Raw genomic sequence first — 22,490 nt, 5'->3', positions numbered from 1 at the left:
TATTTTCTAATGCCAATTCTGTGTGAACTATATATGTATGGAAGTATGTGTGTGTGTGTGTATGTGTGCTTGTAAATTAGTTGATATTTTATTGCTTGTTATTTAAGAACAAAAATAACTCAAAGCAAATTGTATATTTTTTTCATTACTATGCAAAGTAATCTTAAAGCCACACTCACGCACATACACGCCCACACACATACACTTATATGACTAATAATGCTAATTAGCTTGTGGTAATTATTTAATATACTATATAACAATATGTGTAAAGAAGTAAATATATGTGCAGCTCCTTTGGGGTATGCCAATTGTGCACTTAATTGAAGCCGGCATTTTTGGTATGGGCACGTGATAGCTGATACATACAGCCTTTAAGCCATATATGTATATATATATGTATGAATCACGTCAATAGTCGGAGTCCACCAAGGAGTGATTTCATTTATGTAAGTAGAATATAGTATGGTTGTACAGCATATAAGGAAAGTCTGGAAATTTTTCGGATTAATCTTGAAGTGGGTTAAAGCCGAATGGGTTCTACTAAAAATGGATACGGAAAACAGCGATAAAAGTGAAGGAAACAGTCTAAAAGATATTTTAAAGTTAAATTTTACTTACACATTAAATAAATTTGAGAATTTGAATAATTTATTATAATTGAAACTGAGAAAGGTATGATGAGACAATTATTTGTAATTTTTCATTTTTTTTACATTGAAAAAGTACTAAAAATGTTAAGTTTTGCATTTTTTATACAGCTCTCAAAATGCGCTCCCCAAGGGCATTTTCAGTTCGGCTTTCGTAAGTTAATTATGATTTTTTCCGCTATTGATTTTGCACGTTCCCCAGCATGCGGTATTAGAAGCGGTTGTTGAAGTGCTTCGCCAGTAAAGCAGAAGGAAGGATTAGAAGTGGCTCTCGGGAGTGTGGCTGGCGACGACAGCTATTTAGCGTAAGTTTAACCTTCATTGTTGGGGCTTCCTAATGGCCGAAGGGTGCGTTCGAGGCAGTCGAGTGTGTGTGCGTGTGTGTGTGTGTGAGGGATAATCCTTTGTGTGTGATTTAAAAAATGGAATGTTTTTTGAGTCAATTGTGTTGGGCATGCTTGGTAAGTGTAATTGCAGCTGGTGCTTTGCCAATTCCCGACTGCGACAAATACTCCAGACTGGCCCAAACAATGCCGGCAATATAAACATGGAAATATATATATATCTATATATATACATGTATTTATATATGAATAGACATACATATATGCGCTGCAGCAAATGAGCGAAACATAAAGAAAATCAACAAAAAGTGTCCGCAAATGAAAATGGGAGAGGCTTCGGTTCCCTACTTCATATTTTTTTTGGCCGGAAGAGGCGACTTCCTGAGTGCCATGGAAATCATTTGAAGTGCCTGGCTGAAGAGAGGGCTTCCCCGGCTAGCGGCTAGGCGAATTCTTATTTGGGGCGGTTCTGTGTGCGCAGTGGGCTGACTTCTAATATAAAGGCAAATACAAATGCAAACACAAATACAAATACGTTCGCATCAACCCCAAAAAAGGGAGCAAGATTTATATGTAATGTGGAGTTTTAGAGTTCCTTGAGTAAATACTTTGTCTATGTACGTATACTTAATGTATCTGTGCCGACTTGCATTTGTCTGGAGTCAGTTGCGGACGGCTAAAATAATTGTTTAGTCAGACAGCAAAGTCACTCGAAAGACGATTAGCGTTTATGTTCTTTTTGGCGTCTCTTGCAACATGCAATCAATAAAGATTTACGTAGTTGTTGAGCAGGATAGATTTGCGGGGTTGGGGCATGGGGCGTGTGGCGTGTGGCATGGAGCATAGCGTGGCAATGCGGCAACAACAGCTGTTGCAATGGTTGGGCGGCCGGTCGACCACAGCAGCCAGACGCCGGCGCCGGCCCTCAGCAGACCCGTTCCAAATGCCAATCAATGCACTTTTGGCCATGTGCCAAGTTACTCTTTACATAAGAGAAAGATAGGGAGAGAGAGAGGGAGCCGTAAGTTAGACAGCGGACTCCGCTGATGCTCTTAAATAACAACTAAAGGGAGTCGTAGAGAACTATATGGCTACAAGTCTTTCAACTACAATATTAATTATTATTAAGCCAATGTAACTTAAGTTAGCTCACTTTAAGACATTACATTTATTTTCTATTCATTAAAATTAGCTCTTAGAGGCCGAAACCCATCACGCTGTTACTTAACATTACACATTAACAGCCAGCTTAAAATTTTAAGAGAGTTGAAACGGCTCGATTTAAAAGAGCACATTTCAATAGAGATGTGCACACAGTAGTCGCGTGAGTTTTTCGTGGGCAAGCGAAGCGAGAGTTCGCGTTGAGTATGCTCAAGTCTAACTTGAGAGCCCAAAAAGAGAATGAACTACAAAGTACTATAAAATAAGTTAGATATAAGAATATCTAAATGCAAATATACAAATAAATGGCTCCCAAATAAAGTTCGTGATGCACGTCTAATATGAATGTTTTTGTCACGCGCACATCGTTGGCATTCACACACTGACGCACCCACTCACACACACATCAAATTTGTAAACACACAATGCGCCGAGATTGAGCAAGGTGCGCTTAGCTCTTACATTGCTCTCAGTTTATTTCTGACTCTCGTGCAAAGCGCAACGTCGAAACGGACGGCTCGTATGGTCGCTCGGTCGCTAATGTTGTGTGCGTGTGTGTGTTCGGTGTCGGTTTTCGGGTTCGGTGTTTTTTCGTGTGTGTTTTTCGGTGCTTGACAAATGCAATACAAATGCAAATGCAGTGTAACTAATTTACATAAATATATAGAAATACAAATATTTATAACAATTTTTGAAACAAGAATTTTTTGGTCGAAAATAGCCATGCATCATGCATGTGCGTGTGCTGCATCGACGAACGCTTGCTGTGTCTGTGTGGGTGGATGACATTCTTTGGACCTGTGTGCAGCGCCTTAGCACTTAATTAAATTAAACAAAACTTAAATGAAATAAGCCCAATCAAGCGAAAACTCAAAGTGCAAGCTGTGTGCGTGCGTGTGAGTGTGTGTGTGTGTGTGTGTATGGATGTAAATATGTCGTTTATTGTTGTTGCATCAAAGCCAACTGTTCATCGCATAACTGTTTCTTTTTATCGATCATCAATTTGCCGCTTATCGTAGATCGATCGATTTGCCATGACCCCAAAGCGCGACTCCAAATTCTTAGCGTTCATCAACACTGCCTAAATGAGAACCAAAAACTGTCGCTTTTCATGTTTTTGCTGAAGACTAAATGAAATTACTTAAAAAAAACTCGTTTCTTTGAATATTTCTTTTAAATCTTGATTTTTTAATGATTTGTTTGTATTCTGTTCAATTCTCTATCAGTTTTATTTACTTTTAACTGTTTCGATTTCCATATTAAATTGCTTATTATGTATTTTCTTTTTGCGGCGTAACACAGTGCCTGAAAATGCACGAAAATCAAATTCTGAAATCGTTTTTTAATGATCATACGTTAGTTTTTCTTTCATTAGACGCACAATTCGCTGCGGCTCAAACGCTTCATTAATTTACAATTTATTCTGGGCACATTTGCTGTTCGGCTTTTTATCGTTTTTATGTGCCTTTTGGCTTAATTAAGCTTTCTAACAGCTTAACTTAATTATGACGTGTGTGTGTATGTGTGTGTGTGTTTTTTTTTTGGCCTCGCCCGCAACAAGACACAGAAATCGTGCAAAAGCTAAAGATAAATCAAAAATACTTTTTAAAATACTTTCAAGACATTAAAATTGAATAAGCTTGTTTAAATATACATTGAAAAAAATTACTTAAATTGACGAATTTAATTTGAATACAGTGATCGTTCGAAAATTATATACAACTGTTTTCATTTGCAAAATTTAAATACGAAACCTTTTATAAAAAAAGGAAAAATTAAATCATTTTTATATAACAAAAATCCAATTTCTATATCCCTTAAAATTAATAATATTCGAGCAATCGCTGTATTCTATATATGAAATATTAAAAACTAAAACCCTTTCACTTCAAAAACAAAAAAACTCACAGAGAATTCAAAGTGCAACAAAAACAACAACGAGCTAAAAACCAGTTTCAATAAGCCAATAAACCAATAAGCAATAAGCCAAACCAAATACAACAACAACAGCAACAGCCACACTTAAGAGCAACTAGGCCCGTTAGTGCGCCGCCGTGGCCTATATTCAAAATAGATCAGCCGCAGTCTCAGTTGCTGCCGCCGTCGCAGTCGTCGCCGCAGTCGCAGTTTCAGTCGCCATCGCCATCGTCGCAGCCATCGCAGTTGCAGTCAAAATGCTAAAAACAACATCTACAACAACAACAACAACAATAATAACAGCAGCAGCATCAGTGGCCGCCGTCGCCTGAGAACGCAGCTAAAAACAAGTTTTATGCTAAATAATAATAAATAAATAAATAAATAAACGCATCGCAATACCAAAATACAAAGTCGAAGAAGTCGAAAAGGTGCAAGAAAAAAAAAAAAGAAGAAACAAGTCAAGAACTTGGCTAACGGCAGGAGTCGACCTGGCAAATACCCAGTGAAGAGTGCAATAGAGAAAAGCAGTTGAGTGCAAATTTGTTTTGCTCGGCTCTAAAACTGTAAAAGCAATAGCTTTCAAACCGTACCATAAAATTAAGTTCACCTTTTGGCACATCTGTCTAAAGAACATTTGTCTTAGCATACCCGACTTGCACACTCGTGTTTAGGGTATCAAAAGTGACCTACAAATACGGGTTTTGCGCCTTGGAACCAATAACAGCGACAACGCGTGAGAACTGAGAGGCAAATGGCAACAGCAACAGCAACAAAAACAAGCGAAATGCAGGCAACACTTGCGGTTAAGCGGCCCGGTCCGCCAGTGCCGCCCAGGCCCAAAACAGCAACAGCAACTGCAGCAGCAGCAGTAGCAGCAGGAGCTGGGGCTATGGCAACTGCCACGCCCTGCCCGCCGCTCATACAAAAGAAGCCCACATTTGTTAGCCAACTGAGCGCCGTGGGACGCACCTTGGTGTACAAGTCGCCCTCGTTGAATCTGCAAAAGAAACAGGCGCAGACACAGACGCCCACCATGGCGCTAGTGAACAGTGCAACGGCAACTGGCGTCGCAGCAACAGCAACAGTTGCTCCCATAACAGCAACTCCACCTGCTCCACCCGCAACGGCGCCGAAGCCTCCGCTGAAGCTACGCAAGGCGCCCGCTGTGCCCACAGCCAAACCTCGAGAGTCAGTTGTCAGCGTGAATCGCGCCAATAGCCTGACCACTCAGAGCACTCCGCCCCACAAGGATACGCGCCTGAGCCTGGGCAAGGTGGACTTCGAACGGGCAGGTCTGTTGCCTGCCGCTCAGCCGCTGCCCAAGCCGCGCAAGATTGTCCAAATGCCGGTGGCCACGCTGGACGTGGAGGATGTGCCCGTGAGCAGCATCTTTAGGCGCTCCAAGACAACACTGGACAGTCCGCTGTCCAGCCAGAGCAGCGGAAGCAGCTATTTGGGCGGTAAAACGGTGGAGTTTAAGAATAATCTGAAAAATGCTGCCGAGCGTTTGTTCTCGGAGATCATCATAAGCCAGACGCAGAAGCAAACCTTGGCCGATACGACCATCATAACCAAACATGAGCGCGCCATACAGCATCAGGCACTGTTGGAACAGGAACTGGCACAGGAGCGGCAAAAGCGGCAGCAGCAGCAGCAGCAGCAGTTGGAGCGGGAAAGGAAACAGAAGCAGGAGCAGGAACAGTTGAGCCAGGTGATTCAGGCGGCAGGTAACTGCACGCGCATTAACATAAATACCAGCAGTGTCCAGACTCAGGCCCAGACCCAGACCCAGCCCAAATCGAAGACAATCAAGAGCTCGGTCAGTGCCGGCAACACGCCCGAGAAGAAGCATGCCTTCCACGAGCTGCTCATCTCGGAGCTGGCGGCTATGCGTAATCGTGCCTGCTCGCTGGAACAGTTGCCCACTAAGTGGCAGGCCACGCCTACTAAGACACGTCAGCGTTACAATTCGATTGAGGATGCGGATACGGAGGATGTGGACGCTGATAATGTGGAGGACGCCGATGGCGACGAGGAGGACGACACATTGACCTATGCGGTCAATAAATCACTGAAGGATAATGCAAATGGCAGCTCGACGCCACGCAAACGCTGCCCCTCCGGCTGCTCCTCGGACTCGTCACCCTATGGAACCGAGCGCTCGCAGCGCATACGTACGTCCGATTGGATAGAGGTGGGGGATAATGGCAAGCAGGTGACCCTCACCAGCTGTCACATTAGCTTGGAGGACTCCGGCATGGAGGATGAGGAGCGACTGGACGACATGTCATCGTCGGGCGTGGGCGATAGCTGGGATAGTGTCAAGGAAGCTGAGCGAGAGAATGAGAAACGTTGTCGCAACGTCAAACGGTGAGTCAGATTTGCAAAATTCGGTCGGTCTCTATACAGTATAGACAAGTGCAATATAATGATGATATAATGGGTTATTTTTGGGAATTTTTGTCAAAATTTAATGCATCAACTGAGTTCATCACAGAGCAAGAATTATTATAGATGAAATATGGCAAAGTATACTATATGATATATGTATTTTTTCGAACGTCTATCGTGCAGTAAACTATTATATATGACATCAAGCTTATTTTTAGGAATTCCATATTATTTAATCTAACCTATACAAATATGTAATACCTAATACATATATTATATAATTAATTATTATAACTTTGTTTTCAATTTAATTGGAATGGGCTCTGACACTCCAATATTCTAGTAAAATCAACGATCAATTTTATTGTAGTATTTCTACTACAGCCATGGATAAAGGGGAACTTTTCATTTTGAGCTTTGAATGCGATTTATGTGTAAATTTGTAAAATTATTCTATTAATTTTATAATTGTAATACATTATTATATAAGAGTTCTATATCATACATTTTTAATTTTACAAAAGCATTTCCATTTTAAGTTTGTATGCTTCAGTAATGAAACAGTAATATTCCTTGATAAGTCCGTCATTATGTAAACTTATTAAAGGCAACCCCATGTGACTCACGCGAATCGTTATTAAACTTTACTCTCATTTACAATAATCTGTTTGTTCAGGGACAAATGTTTTTATCGAGAACAAGAGAAACTGGTTATATGAATGCCTATGGCAGACGGCTATATAGTTGAATTGAATTACATATAGAAAGTATAAAGGGGAAAATTAAAAGACAGATATATGGTATAATTAACAGATTTATTGACGTCATTTAAAAATTCCCTTTTATAAAAATCTTATAAATATAATTTCATATAATATCATTTTTACATTTTTTGCCTTAGTGCAAACTCAAATCGTGCCTCTGCTGCAGTTTCTAAGCACTATTCTATATAAGATATTTGAATTATAAGCATTTACGTGACCTTTGCAGGAACTCACAGTAAAATAAATACCTTGAATTTCTCAGATACATACAGAGATATACGTACATACATAAATATAGTGTTTTATGTTTGAGGTTTGCCTGCATTTTCATTGATTAGTTTCTCGGAAATGCTGTCAAATGCCATGAAAATTCCTGTTGACAGGATAAATGTAGTGGAAAAATGAAAGTCGTCGTCGTGTGGACCATATATATGTGTGTGTGTATGTATGTATGTATGCACTTTAGCAAGCCCCTATTATTTCTATTAAAGGGCAAAAGGGCACGTGCAGAGGGCTGAGCGCAGGATAATGCTCATTGTCGACGTCATTTTCCTTAATTAGTTGCGGCTGCTGTCAACCTCACTGACAGAGCCTTTTCACTACCCTCTGCCAACCCTCGCCTGTCTGTCTCTCGACCCTTCCGAAAGGTCGTAAAAATGTTTTTGCCACTTGCATTATCAGCAGAGCATCGAAAAAAGCAAGTAACATTAAATTTGTTGGGCATGATCAACCAGAGGATACCCTGAATTTGGTATTGATTGACAGAAACTATCGATGTATCGTAAAGTAAACGGAAGAAGGGAGAGAAATAGAGCGGGAGAGAGTACGGCTTCTTATCCTACATCATACCCTCTCGCCGCAATATTCCATAACTAAAGGGTATACAAATCAATAAATACCTGGGGCAGCAACAGGAAGACGCGATAAGATAAGAACGTATCCGACATAGGAGCACAGATCGAGCGAATAACTGTTGCCTGCCTCTGTCTGCGTTTGTTTACCTGTTGTAGGGCTGCCGGTGAGTGCTGCCGACTGCTGGGACTGTCAGTGGGCGTGGCTGGTGCTTGCAAATTCACAACATGTGTAATTTTATTTATGCGCTTACCGCAATTATTTCACCGAGTTTCACTGCGCTGACACGCTTTACATGCCCTGGGCCAGCACTTGAGATAGCTCGTATCTCACAGATACATTCATGCATTGTCTTTTGTCTCTGGCTGCGCTCATGCAAATTGTTCGGGTTCTCGTTTCATTTTTTTTTTTTTTTAGACTTAGATGCGGTTTGAACAACTTTGCCTGGTTTATTTATGCTTTTTTCATGTTCGTTTTTTTTTCTTCGCTTTATTTTGATAAATTATTGCTGACACCATTTCAAAGGTGTTGTTGTTGGTGTTGTTGCTTGTGCTGCTGCTGCTGCTGCTGCTGCTACTGCTGTGGCACGTTGCATGCGCGCGCATTACGCTCGATTGCAGTTGCTGCAACTGCAACTGCAACATCTTGCAATATTTAACAACAACTGTCTGGCCAAGTTAGCGTCTACTTATGTCTCCTCTCTATAAAGAAACACAAATAAATATGCTGTACACATACGTATATATATATAGGTGTATATGTATATTTACTATATATGTTAACGCTCAGGTATATACAAATATGCAGTGTGCATTTAATTTCTCATAAATGCTTATTTCAACAAATCCAAACTCGTTTTACAGCCACTGTGCGATATTCAAAGCGTTGTTATTATAACTGCGCATATAACACAGCAACTCTTTTTTAATACACGAGGGCTGTAACAGGGCTTTATTGAAAAGACTATGGTAAATTGCGAATAACCGGCAATCGTCATAGAGGGCTATTGAAAGCAACTTGATAAGTTTTGTTCTTATTACATATGTACAAGAAAATCACATGATCATGTTGCATTGGCCATATCTTATATGTATATTATATTTTAAGCCTGAAGTGAGCTTACTGTGTGTAAGCTATCAGGGAAAGTAAGGCTTACCTTATATATCAAGCATTAATATTTTTTGGTAACTCTTTTTCTGAAACTTTTTTCCGAAAAACTAAGAATTAAAAAAAAAAAAAAAAAAGATTGAAATGTTTGATATATATATTTTTTTTATTTTCCAATTTTTATTATATGTAAATTTTCTATATATTTTACATATATTAATATAATTATGAATATTTATATCTAATGATTAATATATATTTTACTTTACTTAATTGTAATACTTCGTTTATAAACATTTTTTGAAAATATATATTTTATGATGTACATTTAGTAATTTCTATACATTTATTCCCTTTTCCACCCTCGCGCTTATGAGCGTACTGTGAATATTGCGAGACGTGTTTGCGGTGTGCTCAACGCTGATTATCGTGACTCACATTGTTTGGCATTTGCTGATCACACACACACTTATACACACATTCAATATAAATGCAAATACAATTCGTACGATCGTAAAAACTCATACGCAAAGCTCTTATATGCGGGTCGCGAAGCTTGTGAAACTCGCCCAAGCGTAGCTTCTCCCAGAGAGTCTTTATCTATCTGTCTCTCTGTCTGTACCGCAGTCGGTCTCTGTCTTGCTCTCTATATTGATTAGTCATACAGTATACGTGCGACGCAATGAGCCAAATGCAATAGTAGTTAGCTTCTTCCCAGACGCACACACACACTCTCACACATACACTCACGCACACACATGCGGACAATTATGTTTTCTTAGCATGTTCATTCAACTTGACACCTAGAGAAAGCTGTGAAAATCTTTATAGAACTCGCCAATGAATCAGCTGATCAATTCGCACGCACACTCCACGTCTATACCTAATTATGATTCTTCTTCTTCATTTTATGAGTAATACTATTCCTGATTCGCAAACAACAGTTATTCTAATGGCAGCGATAAAAACAATTTGGCACATGTCTCTGAAAATATGTTTCGACTGTGAACTACAAACTTTTCAAAATTACTTCTTTCCTCCTATTACATGCGATGGTATTAATGTTTGTAGATATCGAAAAGATGTTTCTTATATTTATAGTTTAAAATTAGCGGATGCGATTTGTTTATGATTGCTTTAATATGCATTTAATGAGCACTAAAAAAGTGATTGATTTTTGCCTTTTTGGGTGAGGTTGCGTGTTCCCATTTAACACAAATGATTTGAAATAATAATGCATTCGATATATAAGTGTATAAGTGCTATTAGACTACCAAACATAGATCGACTTCCAGTCAGCTATTAATGCATTTTTTGAGCTGAGACTCATACTAGCCAAAGCTTCATATCTTTAAGTGATAATAATAATAATTTATTCTGATTATATAAATGCAGTTTATACTGAAAAGCTTTTATCATCAGATTATGTTAGATATTATTTAATCATTAATTTCTCCTCTCGATCTGTTCATAAAAAATTCATGAAATCTTTAAATTGTATCTTAAAATCGTTGAGAACATGTTCATAATATATGCAAAATTTATAACACATAAATGTATTATAATGAAAACTGGAAGAATACCATCAGAGCTGATAGAAACGAAGCTGTGTTTTACAATTCAGCTGAGTAGCTTAATGAACTGAGGAAAAAATAATTTGCTTCGAATTAGGATATGAAAGCGAGTAGCTGAAAGTCATACAAGCGGTAGTTTTTTAAACAAAAAGTATACCAATTTAAAGAAGTATGCAATATTTATTATGCAATAAATTAGTTTAGCATGTTTTGTAATTAAAGCTCAATTAATGACTATTTTCAAATTCTAACTCTATCCTCACATATGTCTCTCTATGTATATGTATATCTAAAAAATTCCAATTGGCTGCCAATAGGGCGCCCTAATTGAGTTGTTAATAAAACCTACTTATAGCGTGCGTCAGACTCTCCGTGAAAGCTTTTCTATGGTCGCTCAAAAACCAATTATCCGTCTTCACATACCAAATCAATTTGTGAGGCAACAAAAAAAAAAAAAAAAAAAAGAGAGAGAAAAAACTTTTATACATATGTGCATGTAGAGGAAACACTTTTGATGTGCTTCTTTTGTATCGCTTTCCGATGCAATTTCCTTGTGGCTTCCTTCTCTCTATCCCAACCAAAAAACAAATGAAAAAAAAAAAAAAAAACCAAACCGAAACTGATTAAGCCATTAAAAATTCAAGCGCAAACTGTGTGCGCAGACTAACGAGCTTTTGATTAAATGATATGCTGCCCGAAGTATTTCTTTCTATATTTTGTTCGATTTTGAGGGGGCATGATTTAATGCATATAAATATTGTATAAAGTTATAGAGTAATTTTCAATCTGAATGATTGAAGGCAACAGAGGCTGATGATATGATTAATAAGCGAGTTTCAAATGCCAATAAAAGGGGCATTTGTATTAATTTCATTTGGGAAGTGGGGATAGTTTCTGAACATTTGATTGCAGCAGTAGTGAAGACTTTAAACATAGTTTTTCCTTATATAATAATATATATTTTTTCTATTGTATAATTATTTGTTATTCCAACTGAAAACTACATCAAAGTAAAGACTTTGAGCACTTACTTAACTTTTTCCACATAAACTACATTTTTCGATTCAAAAGTTAACTGTTAATTTTCTATTAGTAGCTCCCTAACGGATAGGTTGAGAGAAAAAAAGAAAAATGAATTTTTCCTGCTCTGCTCCAAGCACTTTCTACGTGCACCGCAATTTTCCTTATTGGTAATTGGACTGTGGCCACATTAGAGCTGTTCTATCATTAGTTTTCACTTTGCATTTTCCACCACTGGGAATTAGTGTGTTAGTGTTTTTTTTTTTTTTTTTAGGATTTCTGACGATAAGTGCAACTCGCGTCGGTCATTGGCATTTAAACTCGCTGCTTACAACTTCTTGAATTCATTTCATTTGGCAATTGATGGGCCCATTTGTTGCTGTTCGGCTTTTCACTTGCCCATTAAGGAAAAACAAACGTGAAAATGCTCAATTCAATCATAAATTTCGCCCCCCCTCAACACTCACACACACTCTCTCTCGCTCATTCTGTCTTTCTCCTTCTCTGTCTTGCTCTGCTGCGATAACAATGCCGTAATTTGGCGCGCAGTTTTGTTTATCTAACTAACTCCGATGCAATCCGATGTCGACAATCGCGCCGTGCCGTCCCCTTTAATTGAAGTGTGCCTTTTGTGGCTTTCATTGCACTTTTACTCAGATACCAATGTAGCTCTATATATACTCTATATCTGTCTATCTATATGCATGTGTGTGTGTTTGTGTATGGAGATGTCTATGGCCGATCGATGCGGCACGTCAATGGGCGATTAACAAACCGAATTCGTGCAAATAATTAAAGGGGCTACCAGATACCAGATGCCAGTTGCCAGTTGCCAGTTGCCAGTTGCCAGTTGCCAGATTGTGGGGCATAAATTCAGTGGCAACCACTGTGCAACACGCTGGCAACTCTGTAATTACAAGAGTTTGGCAGCGACGCATGCGCCGACATTTTTATTGCCGCTGCTTGACGATGTGGCGCAGCAGCAGCAACAGCAGCAGAAGAAAGAGCAAAGGCAACAGCAACAGCAACAATAACAATATCACAATAAAGCATAATCCAATTTGCAAAGCAAATCCATAAACATGAGACTCGCAGAGAGAGGCCGCCACAGCAATGGCAGCAGTCACAGTTTTCTATTTATTTAATGCAATTTGCCATTTTCCATTTTGAATTTCAGTTTTACGCTCTTATACCCTATAGCAATTAGATGTGAATGAAGGGTATATAGTATTGTGTATTGATGCAATTGTCTATAATTCTATAATTTTTCGATACATTTTTAAGTCAGACTTTATTGCAATAGTTTTTTTATGAGTTTTTTTTATTATCAAAAATCAAGATTTTCATCTGCTTAAATTTGAAAAAAATCTAAAGAGCTGCAAAATTTTCTTTCAATCCGAAATGATACTGACTAGTAATTATAGTGAATGCTTAAATATTTTTTTTTTTATTTTGCTGTTTCTGTTTTTGGTAATTTTATCAGCATTTAGTTAGTTAGGCGCACAACATCTAAAGGGTATCTATAGCTCGAACTTCTTTGATTGTTATTTAATTTTACTATTTACAGCCATTTTTTGTTATTTTGATCGAAATCGAATTGGAAGGAAGCCGCTAATGCGCATTTTAAAATGTGAAATGCTTGAATTTAAATCATACAACTCTCAGCTCTTAGCTCGACTCGATGCAAGTTTTACTGCTTATGACGCTTAAATATATTATTATGCCAATAATATAATTTATCATATATGCCTGACCGGCTGCTCGGGTGTGTGTGTGTGTGTGTGTGTGTGTGTGTGTGTCGGTCTCTGGGGGCTGTCGGACGCGTCGTCCGTTTCCTATGTTCGCGCAGTGGGTAAAATGCAAATCTTACAGATGCAGTTTTCTTATGCCTATACATAAACGCAGTTACATACACACACACACACACACACTGATGCTGGCTAAGCAGTTGGCATCGTGGATTATAAAATAAATTCAATCAAAGCGAAAGCAATTGCAACACTCGCAACAGGCGGCAGCAACAACAAATGCAACTGCAATGCGGTCACCCGACTGCTGCCTGCTGTTATTGTTGTTGCTGCTGCTGCAACTTTATTTTAATTTAATTGCATAACTGAGCAACAGTTGTCCGTTGTCAAGAATTGCCAGCCATTTCCGTGCACAGCACCTTTAAGCACTCTCAGCAGATTCTGCGTATTTCATAGGTTTCGCAATTTCCAATGGAAATGGCCTGACAGCTTTTCCTAGACTTCCAGCTTACATCAAGCTCCACAATTAGACATAAATAATTTCTTTGAATATTAATTTTCAAATTGCTGATTATATGTGACACATAGTAAATAAATATTCGTAATTTCTGTTTGCTTTTCTTTGGCAAAGTGCAAGTGTGCGCTGCCAGTGGAGTGAAACACTCCTTAAGAGTTGTCCAACTTTTACTTTTCAGGCAGGATGACTATAATTCCAATGCAAGCAGCATGGGCGTCGCTTTATAAGAAATGTGCACAAATTTACAGGGAATCAATGGCCTGTCAGGCACTCTGAACCGAGCCTCCCTCCAGCCAGTTGCTATAATTTGAGCTAAAAGTCTTAATTTACATGCTCCAAACATTTTCATCCAAAGTTTGTTTTTCTTTTCATTTGCTATTTATTTTTTTTGCGGCACATTTTCAGTTTCGTTTGGCTTAGCGATTTGTTTCCTTTGAAAAACGCTGCACATGCGCAACAGCTAGAAAGAGAGAGAGAGGGAGAGAGGGAGAGAGGGAGAGAGGGAGAGCGAGCAGAAGAGTGGGGTGGGGGCGGCCTAATAGACATTTGCAAATGATTATTAAAAACGAAACGAAAACTGTGTCGTAATAGCGTCGACAACGCGAAAGGCAAGTCTAACGGCGAACTGCAAACTGCAAATCCAAATCCAAATCCAGCTTCAAACAGCGCGCAGCGACTCGATGCAGCGCTCCTCGAGACTCGAGACTCTCAATTTTCAGGCATAATTTTCTGGGAATTGCAACAGCAATAAACACAGCAGCAGCAGCAGCAGCAGCAACAACAATCGAAATGTGCCTTTGGGCAAATGCTGTCGCAGTTCGTTTATTTGCTTCTCTATGTTTATCCAGATATCATTTGCATATCGGCACATTTACATGGAAATTCTTAGGTCATAACTGAAGCAATAACCATTTGAATACCCGCTCATGCATTACTAAGGGGTATACTGAGTTTTCTAAGATTTTTGATTAAGTTCTACAACTCTATAGCTGAAAGACCTGATCTAGGCAGATATGATAAGTATATTCTAATTTATCTCATAACGGTTAATTCAATCCCAGCGAGTATTACGCAGTCGCTAACATTCGCCTGCATTGTTTTTCCTTCTTAAATCAAACATTTTGTGGTCTCTGTGTCAAGAGTTTCCTTATGGCACTTCAAGCGGAAATATTCCCCCTACACACTTCCTGACCTCGTCTATTTGTGCAGCTAAAACAACAACAGCAGCAACAACAACAACAATTCAAATGCTTCCTTAAGAAACATTGACATACGGCAAAGCAAATATTGCTTGGGGTCAAACATTTTGTGTTTCTCTGACAGCTGGTCAGCCGTTGGTTCCTCTATTTTTAACTTCATTCCATTTGTTTGCTTTTATTATTATTATGGCTATGATTGATGACGTGCTGAAAATAATTGCCATGTTATATTTTACGCACTAACTAAGTAGATTTGAATATATATTTTTTTAGATCATTAAACTAATTTCAAGGTGAGCCTTTGATAGAGTTTTCATAACATTATTCTCGCTCTGTGGTTGAGTTTGACCTTACGGTTTGTCTGGAGGCTTGATAATGATATAGGTGCTAGATTTTGAAAGTTGTTAATGGTATATATAATATATTTAAAGAAATAGGCATATATATAAATAATACAATGTAGTTAGATAAGAAATGATAATATATATCCGCTTCTGCTCTAGTTAGCTATCATATCACTATTGCTATTCTGACTTGCTCAATCTTCAATTATGGCAAATAGATTGTTGACTAAGACCATTTGTATTACAAGGTTTCAGCGATCTTAAAGATTTGTTGATTTCTCAAAATCCCACACTCGGCACCTGAACTCGGGATCAACGGTGTCTGCGAATCATTACACAAAGCCATCAATTGAAGCTAATGAATCAGAATTGATTTTAATGATCGGCAGCATTCAAAATTCCAAACACAATTTGGCCACAACGTGCAATTCTGTCTAGCATACCCTGGCCTGTCCGCCAGCCCGCCGGCCCGCCCCTTGCCCAATGTGTGGGCTGGCGACTGCGTTGGGTCCGTGGTGCGAACGTATGTAGGTGTTTTTCATTTTTGCCATTTCAGCAGACAAAGACACGAGCATAGATTCAAGCCAAGTTTAGACTAATAACATAGAAATGTAAAATCACGCAAAGCAATCATAAATTATGAACAGTACGAAAGGCTATGGAACTGCGCGAGTGAGGCCGATGCTTGCCTGTGCCTCATGTGGCTGTCATTCAGTCCGTCAGTCAGTCAGTCAGTTAGATTGATGTTGTTGTTGCGGCGTTGTAATTATGATGAGTGCCACTCGCTGCCAAAGATACACACGCCAGATTCAGTTGCCCGCGAGTGTGAGAACCGTTAAAGCATGGCAAAGCGACTCTAACTGAACAACCGACCGACAGACTGACTGACTGACTGATTGACGCACTGACAAGTGCTGTGCCTCTGTTTGTTTCAGGTACCCGAAAAAAATATAGTTTTAGATGATGCGACAGAAATGCAGGTTGAACGCACCGCAAAGCCCCCAAAACAACGGCCAACAGGCAAGAACAACGATTAAATACCCTAGCAGTATTATAACAGTATGACATAGGCTAAGCCTAAGCTTAGAGACTTTTAAAGATATAGTGGAATGATATATGATTTGGGAACTATATCTACATGTATAGATCAAAACGAAGAGAACTCCCCCATGATATTATATTGATAGATCAAAGCAGATACATAAACATATATTGCTCTGGACAAAATGGTAATACCCTATGCTACCACATAGAGGGAGAACTTGAAATAAGTAGCACAAAGTGCGCGCAGTGCTCGACTGAGAAGTTTTGGTTACGGTTATGGGTTCATGTCGTCTAAAGTCAGTCAGTCAGCCAGTCCGCCAGGCAGGCTTTCGTCTGCTGTTCTATGTGAAATGTAAGTTCCTCATAATCATCATAATTGCTAAGCATCTGACACTTTACTGTAACCGATTGTGACTTTCAGTTGGGGCTACCAGTTGGAGCTGAGAGCGCTTACAGTGACAGCCGTTGATCTGTTTCATGGGCCTGGGTTGGGGAGACAATCTTACTCGGTGAATGTGTATGGTGTGTGAGACGTCACAACACACTCACATACACACACACACTCTCAAGTTTCAGATTCTTGAAGATTTTAGCGAGTAACGGTACTTTGCTCTTTGTTTGGGGGGCCTGTTCTATGCAGCATTTTCCAGCTGTACAAATATTTGGCTTTGTATTAGCTCTGGGTCAAGTGTAAAACCGCTGCAACTTTCTATACGAGTTTCTAACGCTTTTAACACTGAGCTATTATTATGTTTTTGTTTCAGTTTTTTGGGCATACAACAAAGATTTTCATTTAAAACTTGACAAGGCTTCATTTAATATTTTTAGCACTTGTCTTCATTTTGTAGGCGGAAAACATAAAAGTAAAAGGAGAATTGCAATTTTTGTTTTGCGGTTTAATGGGCTGAAATTTGGTAATATATGTCTAATATACCAAATTTTTCATATGATCGATTGAATCATTTGTTCATATAGTATATTCATTATAAGTTATTCAGCTTATTTATAATTTACCCAGTTTTAATATAAGTCATATGAATGGCATATTTAAATCAATCAAGCATCTCATAAATATTCCATTTATAATGAATTTTTTTTTCTAAACCGAATCAATAATTTAGGTCATTATCGACGTTGACCTTCTATTCAGTTCTTTTCTTTCGGCTTTTTCTTTGAATTTTTGGCAATCTTTAATTTTGGATTGTTTAAATTTTGGCTTCAGCTTATTGTTTCTATAGACAGTTTGATTCTTGTTAAGCTGCACACTATTCACATCTCTCTAGATATATTTCTTCTCTTTAGCTGCGATTCGCTTCCCATTCCCACAAGGCAAAACAACAAACGCACCTTAAATTGATGTGGACAGGCATATAATTTATTTATTGTTTTCTATTTTATTGTTATTTTTGGCGGCATTTTCTATTGTAGTGTTGGCATTAGATAATTAAGCAATTTTCGCAGCTGAACTTTGCTAATTTTATGCAGACTCATTGACGTGAGAAAAGTAGAAAATAAAAGCTGTATATTTGCAAAACCGAAAGCTTAATTAAAATACACGAAAGTGGCAGCAGATGCGGAAAAATTGGCCAACTTTGTGAGCGGGTCCCACCTGGAAGTGGATGTGGATCTGGACGCACATGCGCGTAGGTTGCCCGACTGACTGCCTAACTGACTGGCTGGCCGACTAGCTGCTTGGCCTGGCTTATATAAAACCCACATGACGGTACAATTTGTGTGTTGTGTACCCTCAGCTAATTGAAAGTGGGCATATGGGGTATATGCGCTCTAGGTAATAGAAAGAGCTAGAGAATTCTTTAACTTTATTTATTCTCGAGCAGAAGAAAACTGTTTGCAGTCCAGTTAGCCATGCGCTGCTTTGTCTTGGCTTATCTTAAAATCAGTTTAGCCTAGAGCATGGTAGTGTTCTATATCTACACATAAAAAGCTAATCAAGGCTTTTGAAATGCTAATGAAGTTTATTTCCCATTCTAGGCAAATTTGCTTGATGAAAATTTGCTTAAAAACCTTCTAAATATAAGGTTTAGGGTATCATTTAGCCGAGTTGCTCTACTTGCTTACATTTTTATTTGTTACACTGTTTGTTGCTGTTGTATGTTGCGTTAATTTATAACATTAGCCATGTGTGTGCGTGTGTGTGTGCGCGTTGTTTGTTTGGCCAAAAAAGTAAAAACAAAAATGAAGCGAAAAGAAAATTGTCAGAAAACTGAAGCCGCTTACGAAATGCGGCGCAGACTTGTGACGAGCAGTGAGCAGAGAGCACCTCTTGGCCACAAGTGAGCTTGTGTGTTGGCCCATTGGCTGTGTGGCAGTGGCTGTGGCTGTGCTATGGTCGCAGCTACCGGAAGCAATTCGGCACTTAATGCACTTGGAGCTCACAGTTTTGCGCTACAAAATTTGAATTTAAATTTCAAATTTGTGATTTTTCGAGTTCAGTTTTTGCCCAGGCTAGATTCCGGCTCGCCAGCAGCCGGTTTTCGGTTTTGACTCTCTGGTGGGTTTCTAGCCGATCCTCGGCTAACGATTGCGTATCTATGCATCTGCGCCTTACAATCAGTCTAAATTAGAGTTTTGTATCTTTTGCGCACTTGTCTCACCTTTTGGCTGGTCTCTTTTATTTCTTGTACATATTTTTGTATAAATTTATAAATTTAAACTCAAGTGCTTTTGGCGCAATTGAACTTTATGAGTTTGTTGTGTATTGCCCCAAAATAGCAGCAATAGCAACAGCTGCTGTTGCTGCTGCTGCTGATTTGTATCTTATGGATACAAAACGAAACTATGCAGTCAAGTGCGCGCATTGCTCAAGTTTCCTGCTCCAATCGGCCAGACTGACTGGCCAAGTGCTTTGACTTTTGTTTAGCTCTTACTCTTGCTGCTCTTGCTGCTGTTGTTGTTGCTGTTATTTCGGCATTTCACTTGCTTGGAAATCGCGTTGCTATTAGCCAAATATGTACAAAGCGCTGAACGATGATTTAAGCACTACAGATTTGGCAATACGCCCCCCAAAATAACCTGCAGGTCTTTCAACATGTTCAGCGCAAGTCGCTAGAATTGAGATAAGATTGAGGAATAGTTAAATGCCATGTTCCTTATAAAAACATGGAAGAATAAATATTTATACAAAAAGCCAATGACTAGATATAATGATTCTTGTTCAAAGTCTTGTTTGCTTTGTGTGTTAACATTTGAGCTTTATTGATTCTTTGCAAACTAGTTTAAAGGTATGTCGAAATTGAGTATGCGTTAGCTATGATTGTATAAATCATTGGAAAAATTAAAATTTATAGGCGCACATATGATAATTGAAGAAATTCTAGCTCTCTGTATTGTTTAATTTATGATATATCTCTCAATCATATCAGATGTACATAATCTTTCAAAAGGCAAACTAATTAGGTCTAGCCAAAATGAAATTCCATTGAGTTAAATATGTTCGATTCCTGACATTTATGAGATATTGAAATATTTACGATTATAATAATTGAAAAATGGAAATGTCATAAATCAAGTGAAGACTCGCAGCAAACATCGTGTCTAAGCTTGTTTTCTTTTATACAAATTAAAACTCAAGACATCAAATGTTAGCTTAGGGTTACGAGCTCCATTGCAGACTCAATATAATATTTAAGCTGAAACTTAGTTTATTAACTAAGCTTTACACACAATTTTTTATCAAATCTGCTTAGCTAGAAAAGAAACGTATTACCCGAGGTAATTTTATTATTCAATAGTATATGCACAAATAATCTTTGAATGAACAGCTTTAAATTAATCTATAATATAAACATATATATTATAACAGCAAAAAGTTAAATCAGGTTTATATCAGCTCGTATCATGGGGCTCAAGACAACAATAACTGGATTTTTCGCATTCAAAGTTTGTTTCTTTTCGTTATGGATATTTGGTATACAAATATTTTAATATTTTACCTTTTAAGTTTTCGTATTTTTTCCGTAAATAATTCAGCAAGCATATTTGATATATTACCAGACGACTTTCGCTTTTGTCTAGTTAAAGCAGGTAGTTTCTAGCCCAAAAGAAAGAAAAAAACCAAAACACAATGCCGCAGAGCTAAAACCCAAAACCCATCGACCCATCGTTAAAAGCCAAAGCGATGACAAGGTGCATAAATTAAGAAAACCCTCCCGCCCTGCTATTCGCAAAGGTGTTGGCCACATTTCTCGATGTTTGTTTATTTTTTCATTTATTTTGATTATATTTTGTTGGTTAGTTCTACTAATCAGAAAGCCGAAATCAAATTTCGCTTTTCGTTCGCTCTCGAAAGAGAAACCCGAAACGAATCGTATGGAACCCGGGTCACCGGACTAAACGAAATTTGTTCGTATTTGGGTAACCAAACCAAAACTTCAGCGACTATGTGAAATCTACTGTTGCTTCTTCTCCTTCTTCTCTCTCTTCTTCTGCTTCTTCTTCGTCTTCTACTTCGTATGCTTGTTCGTCTCTTCTTGTTGGCTTATTTGCATATGATTACTGAGCTGTTTATTTAGAGATTTCACAAATGAGCCAAGCCGCTTAACTTAGAAACCAACTCGACTTGATGTCAAATTGGCCCAGAAACCAGACCAGAAACGCAGGGTATATCCCGTATGGTTTTACCATATCAAAATGAAAGCGAATGTGATTTGTGAATCGTGTAGAAAGGTGGGGGCGTTGTACGTGAGAGGCCCTGCATATAAATCCACTGATAGCATTTCATTTATGGCTATGAAAGCGCATTCAATTCCACTCAGCACACACACAAAACACTGAGCTTGACCCTCTTTCTCAGCTCGGCTCGTTAAATGGTTTTGTTATTGTTTTTCTTTGCTTATACACTTGTCGTGGGTCTCGTAATTCTGTCACGAAATGTGTAGCGCAGTTTAGATATCTCTTGTTGTCACAAAATATATAAATTCTTAGTTTCTGAATCGTTAATGTCACTTTCAAGCTAACCTTAAGTCTATTTTTTATCGTATCCATCATTCATGTAGGTGGGAATAATTGATATTTAAATTAAAATGTTTTTATATGAAAACAGAAACGACATGGTTATGATATGGCTATTTGCCATTTAATATTTTGACTCCGATTCCAAAAAGATTTTGTTTGTTCAATAAAATTTATATATTATTTATATATCTGCAATCCTGCATATACTCATGTGTCTTATATAATATAAAATATATATATATAAAATTTCATTTATTTTAAAATGTGGTAATGAAAGAGTATTTCATATTCACATCTCTCACGTAACTGTTTTTTCTTGTGATTAACTATTTAACGCACTCGTCATTTGGCTTTTGTTGTGCGCAAGGTTTTCCCAAAATTACCTGGCAGCAATTTTTAGGCGACTTCTCAGTTAATTAACGCTTTAGCTGCGATCTCTTAGAATACAATGGTTAAATTATGGCCCATTAGAGTGTGACCCCCTTCCCAGTCCATACCCCTGCTCAGCGAGTAGCTGTCATTGTAGGAGCTTGAAAGCCATTGTGGGATCTGAGATACCCTCTCCACGACTTTCTGTTGAAGTTAATTCTCAAATGTTTGGTTGAGTTAGTTTTCTTTATAGGTTATATATATGTTCTTATTGTGACCTTATTTAGGCTGTGAATTTGTTGGAATGTTCTAATTTATTGGACTCATACAGTGTAGATGCAAATACATATCTGATTTTGACTATTGTCTATCTCTTCTTTCTAATTTGATAATGACTGTGAGATTTGAGGTTATATAAATTATATTTTATGCTCGTCTACTGTGACCTTCTTAGCATAGGGAATTTCAGAAGTTGATTACGTTCTCATTCCATCTCTCCTCAAATAAATGTC

At 38.2% G+C, this 22,490-nt stretch overlaps 1 protein-coding gene across 1 annotated transcript in view; it reads left to right on the top strand.

Annotated features, from left to right (window-relative positions):
* The first annotated feature begins 2,624 nt into the window (after positions 1-2,624).
* LOC6574808 (uncharacterized protein DDB_G0287625) overlaps positions 2,625-22,490 on the top strand; it is a 46,869-nt gene continuing 27,003 nt past the window's right edge. Inside the window, exons 1-2 of the mRNA XM_044007974.1 lie at positions 2,625-2,797; positions 4,066-6,445. Coding sequence (XP_043863909.1) covers positions 4,827-6,445 — 1,619 coding nt within the window. The 5' untranslated portion in view covers positions 2,625-2,797; positions 4,066-4,826. The remainder of the gene's footprint in view (positions 2,798-4,065; positions 6,446-22,490) is intronic.

Source organism: Drosophila mojavensis, unplaced genomic scaffold, assembly GCF_018153725.1.
Source record: "Drosophila mojavensis isolate 15081-1352.22 unplaced genomic scaffold, ASM1815372v1 contig_231, whole genome shotgun sequence".
In the NCBI taxonomy this organism is placed as follows: domain Eukaryota; kingdom Metazoa; phylum Arthropoda; class Insecta; order Diptera; family Drosophilidae; genus Drosophila; species Drosophila mojavensis.
Note: the sequence above shows the minus strand (reverse complement) of the source record. Positions and strands in the feature narration are given on the sequence as shown.